Source organism: Oncorhynchus keta, chromosome 30 (assembly GCF_023373465.1).
Source record: "Oncorhynchus keta strain PuntledgeMale-10-30-2019 chromosome 30, Oket_V2, whole genome shotgun sequence".
NCBI lineage: Eukaryota > Metazoa > Chordata > Actinopteri > Salmoniformes > Salmonidae > Oncorhynchus > Oncorhynchus keta.
In genome coordinates, this window is record NC_068450.1 from 19,485,252 (window position 1) to 19,493,715 (window position 8,464).

Here is an 8,464-nt window from a genome sequence, read left to right on the forward strand (position 1 = left end):
AGCAGCCTACAGTGCCGTCAGTACAGCAGCCTACGGCAACGCCAGTACAGTAGCCTACAGTACCGTCAGTACAGCAGCCTACAGTACCGTCAGTACAGCAGCCTACAGTACCGTCAGTACAGCAGCCTACAGTACCGTCAGTACAGCAGCCTACAGTACCGTCAGTACAGCAGCCTACAGTACCGTCAGTACAGCAGCCTACCGTACCGTCAGTACAGCAGCCTACAGTGCCGTCAGTACAGCAGCCTACGGCAACGCCAGTACAGTAGCCTACAGTACCGTCAGTACAGCAGCCTACAGTACCGTCAGTACAGCAGCCTACAGTACCGTCAGTACAGCAGCCTACAGTACCGTCAGTACAGCAGCCTACAGTACCGTCAGTACAGCTGCCTACAGTACCGTCAGTACAGCAGCCTACGGCAACGCCAGTACAGCAGCCTACAGTACCGTCACTACAGCAGCCTACAGTACCGTCAGTACAGCAGCCTACAGTACCGTCAGTACAGCAGTCTACAGTACCGTCAGTACAGCAGCCTACAGTACCGTCAGTACAGCAGCCTACAGTACCGTCAGTACAGCAGCCTACGGCAACGCCAGTACAGCAGCCTACAGTACCGTCAGTACAGCAGCCTACGGCAACGCCAGTACAGTAGCCTACAGTACCGTCAGTACAGCAGCCTACGGCAACGCCAGTACAGTAGCCTACAGTACCGTCAGTACAGCAGCCTACGGCAACGCCAGTACAGTAGCCTACAGTACCGTCAGTACAGCAGCCTACAGTACCGTCAGTACAGCAGCCTACGGCAACGCCAGTACAGCAGCCTACAGTACCGTCAGTACAGCAGCCTACGGCAACACCAGTACAGTAGCCTACAGTACCGTCAGTACAGCAGCCTACGGCTACGCCAGTACAGTAGCCTACAGTACCGTCAGTACAGCAGCCTAGGGTAACTTCAGTACAGCAGCCTACAGTACCGTCAGTACAGCAGCCTACGGCAACGCCAGTACAGTAGCCTACAGTACCGTCAGTACAGCAGCCTACAGTACCGTCAGTATAGCAGCCTACGGCAACACCAGTACAGTAGCCTACAGTACCGTCAGTACAGCAGCCTACGGCAACGCCAGTACAGTAGCCTACAGTACCGTCAGTACAGCAGCCTAGGGTAACTTCAGTACAGCAGCCTACAGTACCGTCAGTACAGCAGCCTAGGGTAACTTCAGTACAGTAGCCTACAGTACCGTCAGTACAGCAGCCTACGGCAACGCCAGTACAGTAGCCTACAGTACCGTCAGTACAGCAGCCTAGGGTAACTTCAGTACAGCAGCCTACGGCAACGCCAGTACAGCAGCCTACCATAACGTCAGTACAGTAGCCTGTGGTAACGTCAGTATGGTAACGTCAGTACAGTGGCCTACGGTAACGTCAGTATGGTAACGTCAGTACAGTGGCCTATGGTACCGTCAGTATGGGAACGTCAGTACAGTAGCCTATGGTAACGTCAGTATGGGAACGTCAGTACAGTAGCCTATGGTAACGTCAGTATGGGAACGTTAGTACAGTAGCCTATGGTAATGTCAGTATGGGAACATTAGTACAGTAGCCTATAGTAAAGTCAGAATGGGAACATTAGTACAGTAGCCTATGGTAACGTCAGTATGGGAACATTAGTACAGTAGCCTATGGTAACGTCAGTATGGGAACGTTAGTACAGTAGCCTATGTAACGTCAGTATGGTAACGTCAGTATGGGAACATTAGTACAGTAGCCTATGGTAACGTCAGTATGGGAACGTTAGTACAGTAGCCTATGGTAACGTCAGTATGGGAACATTCATCCCTAAAGCCAACACCTCATTTGGCCGCCTTTCGTTCCAGTACTCTGCTGCCTGTGACTGGAACGAATTGCAAAAATCGCTGAAGTTGGAGACTTTTATCTCCCTCTCCAACTTCAAACATCAGCTATCCGAGCAGCTAACCGATCGCTGCAGCTGTACATAGTCTATAGGTAAATAGCTCACCCTTTTTCACCTACCTCATTCCCATACTGTTTTTATACTGTTTTTATTTATTTACTTTTCTGCTCTTTTGCACACCAATATCTCTACCTGTACATGCCCATCTGATCATTTATCACTCCAGTGTTAATCTGCAAAATTGTATTATTCGCCTACCTCCTCATGCCTTTTGCACACATTGTATATAGACTGCCCATTTTTTCTACTGTGTTATTGACTTGCTAATTGTTTACTCCATGTGTAACTCTGTGTTGTCTGTTCACACTGCTATGCTTTATCTTGGCCAGGTCGCAGTTGCAAATGAGAACTTGTTCTCAACTAGCCTACCTGGTTAAATAAAGGTGAAATAAAAAAATAAAAATAAAAATAAAATTAGTACAGTAGCCTATAGTAAAGTCAGAATGGGAACATTAGTACAGTAGCCTATGGTAACGTCAGTATGGGAACATTAGTACAGTAGCCTATGGTAACGTCAGTATGGGAACGTTAGTACAGTAGCCTATGTAACGTCAGTATGGTAACGTCAGTATGGGAACGTTAGTACAGTAGCCTATGGTAACGTCAGTATGCGAACGTTAGTACAGTAGCCTATGGTAACGTCAGTATGGGAACGTTAGTACAGTAGCCTATGGTAACGTCAGTATGGGAACGTTAGTACAGTAGCCTATGGTAACGTCAGTATGGGAACGTTAGTACAGTAGCCTATGGTAACATCAGTATGGGAACGTTAGTACAGTAGCCTATGGTAACGTCAGTATGGGAACGTTAGTACAGCAGCCTATGGTAACGTCAGTACAGTAGCCTATGGTAACGTCAGTATGGTAATGTCAGTATGGTAACGTCAGTACAGTTGCCTATGGTAACGTCAGTATGGTAATGTCAGTATGGTAACGTCAGTACAGTTGCCTATGGTAACGTCAGTATGGTAATGTCAGTATGGTAACGTCAGTACAGTTGCCTATGGTAACGTCAGTATGGTAATGTCAGTATGGTAATGTCAGTACAGTTGCCTATGGTAATGTCAGTACAGTTGCCTATGGTAACGTCAGTATGGTAATGTCAGTATGGTAACGTCAGTACAGTTGCCTATGGTAACGTCAGTATGGTAATGTCAGTATGGTAACGTCAGTACAGTTGCCTATGGTAACGTCAGTATGGTAATGTCAGTATGGTAACGTCAGTACAGTTGCCTATGGTAACGTCAGTATGGTAACGTCAGTACAGTTGCCTATGGTAACGTCAGTATGGTAATGTCAGTATGGTAATGTCAGTACAGTTGCCTATGGTAATGTCAGTACAGTAGACAATGGTAATGTCAGTATGGTAACATCAGTATGGTAATGTCAGTAGAGTAGCCTATGGTAATGTCAGTACAGTAGACAATGGTAATGTCAGTACAGTAGACAATGGTAATGTCAGTATGGTAACATCAGTACATTAGCTATGTTAACATCAGTAGCCTATAGTAAAGTCAGTATGGGAACGTTAGTACAGTAGCCTATGGTAACGTCAGTATGGGAACATTAGTACAGTAGCCTATGGTAACGTCAGTATGGGAACGTTAGTACAGTAGCCTATGGTAACGTCAGTATGGGAACGTTAGTACAGTAGCCTATAGTAAAGTCAGAATGGGAACATTAGTACAGTAGCCTATGGTAACGTCAGTATGGGAACGTTAGTACAGTAGCCTATGGTAACGTCAGTATGGTAACGTCAGTATGGGAACATTAGTACAGTAGCCTATGGTAACGTCAGTATGGGAACATTAGTACAGTAGCCTATGGTAACGTCAGTATGGTAACGTCAGTACAGTAGCCTACGGTAACGTCAGTACAATAGCCTATGGTAACGTCAGTATGGTAACGTCAGTACAATAGCCTATGGTAACGTCAGTACAGTAGCCTACAGTAACATCAGTACAGTAGCCTATGGTAACGTCAGTATGGTAACGTCAGTACAGTAGCCTACAGTAACATCCGTACAGTAGCCTATGGTAACGTCAGTATGGTAACGTCAGTACAGTAGCCTATGGTAACGTCAGTATGGTAACGTCAGTACAGTAGCCTATGGTAACGTCAGTATGGTAACGTTAGTACAGTAGCCTATGGTAACGTCAGTATGGTAACGTCAGTACAGTAGCCTATGGTAACGTCAGTATGGTAACGTCAGTACAATAGCCTATGGTAACGTCAGTACAGTAGCCTACAGTAACATCAGTACAGTAGCCTATGGTAACGTCAGTATGGTAACGTCAGTACAGTAGCCTACGGTAACGTCAGTACAGTAGCCTACAGTAACATCCGTACAGTAGCCTATGGTAACGTCAGTATGGTAACATCAGTACAATAGCCTATGGTAACGTCAGTATGGTAACGTCAGTATGGTAACGTCAGTATGGTAACGTCAGTATGGTAACGTCAGTACAGTAGCCTATGGTAACGCCAGTATGGTAACGTCAGTACAATAGCCTATGGTAACGTCAGTACAGTAGCCTACAGTAACATCAGTACAGTAGCCTATGGTAACGCCAGTATGGTAACGTCAGTACAGTAGCCTACGGTAACGTCAGTACAATAGCCTACAGTAACATCCGTACAGTAGCCTATGGTAACGTCAGTATGGTAACGTCAGTACAGTAGCCTACTGTAACGTCAGTACAATAGCCTATGGTAACGTCAGTACAATAGCCTATGGTAACGTCAGTACAGTAGCCTACAGTAACATCAGTACAGTAGCCTATGGTAACGTCAGTATGGTAACGTCAGTACAGTAGCCTACGGTAACGTCAGTACAATAGCCTATGGTAACGTCAGTACAGTAGCCTACAGTAACATCAGTACAGTAGCCTATGGTAACGTCCAGTATGGTAACGTCAGTACAATAGCCTATGGTAACGTCAGTACAGTAGCCTACAGTAACATCAGTACAGTAGCCTATGGTAACGTCAGTATGGTAACATCAGTACAGTAGCCTACGGTAACGTCAGTATAATAGCCTACAGTAACATCCGTACAGTAGCCTATGGTAACGTCAGTATGGTAATGTCAGTACAGTAGCCTACTGTAACGTCAGTACAATAGCCTATGGTAACGTCAGTACAATAGCCTATGGTAACGTCAGTACAGTAGCCTACAGTAACATCAGTACAGTAGCCTATGGTAACGTCAGTATGGTAACGTCAGTACAGTAGCCTACGGTAACGTCAGTACAATAGCCTATGGTAACGTCAGTACAGTAGCCTACAGTAACATCAGTACAGTAGCCTATGGTAACGTCAGTATGGTAACGTCAGTACAGTAGCCTACGGTAACGTCAGTACAATAGCCTATGGTAACGTCAGTACAATAGCCTATGGTAACGTCAGTACAGTAGCCTACAGTAACATCCGTACAGTAGCCTATGGTAACGTCAGTATGGTAACGTCAGTACAATAGCCTATGGTAACGTCAGTACAGTAGCCTACAGTAACATCAGTACAGTAGCCTATGGTAACGTCAGTATGGTAACGTCAGTACAGTAGCCTACGGTAACGTCAGTACAATAGCCTATTGTATTGTCAGTAAAGTCCACGGCCACTAGGAGCACCGCCTCTGGGTGAGTGTTTTCTTGTTTGTTTATGGCGGAATACAGCTCATTGAGTGCGGTCTTATTGCCAGCCTCAGTCTGTGGTTGTATGTAGACAGCTATGAAAAATACAGATGAAAACTCTAGGTAGATAGTGTGGTCTACAGCTTATCATGAGATACTCTACCTCAGGCGAAACTTTGAGACTTTCTTAGATATTGTGCACAAGCTGTTATTTACAACAATACATAGTCCGCCGTCCCTTGTCTTACCAGACGCCGCTGTTCTATTCTGCCGATACAGTATATAACCAACTGTATGTTGATAATGTCATCGTTCAGCCACGACTCCGTGAAGCATAAGATATTACAGTTTTGAATGTCCCTTCGGTCATCGATTTTATTTTCCAAAGATTTTCTAGCAGAATGGAAGTGGGGGTTTGTTTGATTTGATGGCCTATGAATTCTCAGAAGGCAGCCCGCCCTCCTGCCTCTTTTTCTCAGCCTTCTCTTCACCCAAATGATGTGGCTCTGGGCCTGTTCCTGGGAAAACAGTATGTCATTCACGTCGGGCTTGTCGGACTCGTTAAAGGAAAAATGGATTCTTCCAGATCGTGGAGAGTAATCGCAGCTCTGATGTCCAGAGGTTATTTTCGGTCATAAGAGACGGTCGCAGCAACATTATATACAAAATAAGTTTTAAAAAATAAGATACAAACAATGCAAAGAACCCAACACACAATTGGATAGGAACAAGTAAAACATCAGCCTTCTTCTCCAGCGCCATCTTGGCAATAGGCATTGATTTCACAGAGTTCGCATCAATGTAAATTCTACTTTATGTCTCACTCTGAAGAGGTATTAGGAGTGGGTACTGGCCTAGGCACTGCACTTAGGGTGGGCTCAGCTGAGAAATGTGATTCTGTGCCAGGCAGTCTATAAGCACCTTTTGCACAGAAGTTTGCCGGGGCGAGATAGTCTTGCTTAGGGATCTGACTGCAGCTCACCAATCTAATCCCTTTTGATATGATAACAGTGGACACCTTTTTCAAGATTAGAAATCAGGATCCTGGATGGACCCAAACATTAAAAAGTTTTAACGAAGGAAAAAATTAGAGGGAGAGGTCTTGACAATTGTCATCAGATGACACAGGGGTTGTTGTTTTGGGAACGAGGAAAGGACTCTCCAGTGGATAATGACCTAAAAGTTTCAGTTGAAAACCTGCGCATGTGTACACTTCCATTCCAAGAATGTATACGGAGTTAACAATGAACCTAGGCCTACATCAGACCCATTCTGAGAATTGAGAGTGTTAGAGAGAAGACAATTGGATTTCTTTATAGCCACAAACATGTTTCATCCTAACAATTTAAGTGGTTGAGACAACTCAAGGTGTCATGGTGGCTACTAAGCTGTTAAACATGAACTCCAACTGAGCTGCAGCTCAATGATAACTGAGCCGTGGACAGACTATAGCCTCACCTATCCCAAAATGTCTGTCCTTCCTCCCTCCCTCCTCACCCATTGTGAATCATTTATAGAAAAACAAACTTACTGCACATCCCTGGCATGCATCAGGGCCTGTATACACTAAGAGTTGTTCCTCATACTGTAGATCATAATGCATTAGATCACATGGACAGGATGGGAACTGATCCTTGATCAGCATGCCTACTCTGAGATGCTTTGTGAGTACATACAGCCCTGGTGTAGTGAGGCAAAAGAGCTGTATGTGTGTGTTATGGGAAAAAGCCAAGTAAGTCCTAAACAGGTTAGAGGTGAATATGGAGGACACAATACAACAGGGGGCTTTGGTAAAACTGACAGGCAACCAGAGGGCTTCTTTTAGTGACACACACTTGCGACTTTGTCACGTGGAAAATACATTAACAATATGAGGAGAACATAAGGACAACAACATGAGAACGGTATGTTATCCAGAGATATGACAGAATTAGAGCCGTGATCAGAAAATTAATGCAAGGAAACTCTGGTGCTATATGGCCTAGGTATAGTCTATATATTAACTTCAAACAGATGATAATGATGATGAGACTGAAGTAGTCGCCTAAATTCTCATCACAGCAAAAATGGCTTGGGGGTAGAAGCTGCAAAGATGGATATGATCAATAATGACATTTTTAATTTTATGTTTTACTTCAATATCGTCTTGAGACAATGCTGAGCATTCTTCTGGTTCTGGCTATGTTTATTTGACCATTCTCGAATATCTTCAACAGTAATTCACCATCAGTAGGCTCATTTTAACAGGTGCAACAGTCACAGGACAGACTCACCTACTTTAAACTGCGACGTTTTGTCATTGGGGTCTGCGTGGTCTTCCACCAGCATCATGTGGAGGATACCGAAGGAGTTCTGTATCCCGAAAATGGATCCATTACACCAGGTAGCAGCGAAAACAACTAACCAGCCGAACCCGCCCTCGGGTGGGACGAACCCGGGGCTCTGCCCTGGTGCCGAGGACTGAGACTGGGAATTCGAAGACACACCGGGTTTACTATCGAGACATCCAGCCTCTATTAGCTGGATAGTGCTGTCCTCATGTGGGATCTTGCATTCGCCATCTCCCAGGTCCTGTCCCTGGTCCTCCTGTGCGTGCTGATTCTCCTGGTCTTGGGGAGAACCACCGTTGTGCGCCATTTCAGAGTCTGCAGTAGCCTCATCACAGTGTTCGGTCGGCGGCTCGCCACTCAATGCTTCCTCCTTGGTCTGATTGTCTCCTATCCCATTGATCCTCCCCTCATCCTGTCTAGTATAGGGGTTACTGTTGTGTTCTGGCTGCATCGCTCATGCATCAGATGGCGACAGTAGCCTACTGATTGACAAGGATTGTCTATAATAAAAACGAAGTCGGTTTCTTTCTG

At 45.2% G+C, this 8,464-nt stretch overlaps 1 protein-coding gene across 1 annotated transcript in view; it reads right to left on the reverse strand.

Moving 5' to 3' along the window:
* The window catches only part of LOC118363239 (monocarboxylate transporter 8-like), a 32,590-nt gene extending 24,204 nt beyond the window's left edge, over positions 1-8,386 (reverse strand). The window contains exon 1 of the mRNA XM_052486885.1: positions 7,877-8,386. Coding sequence (XP_052342845.1) covers positions 7,877-8,384 — 508 coding nt within the window. The 5' untranslated portion in view covers positions 8,385-8,386. The remainder of the gene's footprint in view (positions 1-7,876) is intronic.
* Between the last annotated feature and the right edge of the window lie 78 nt (positions 8,387-8,464).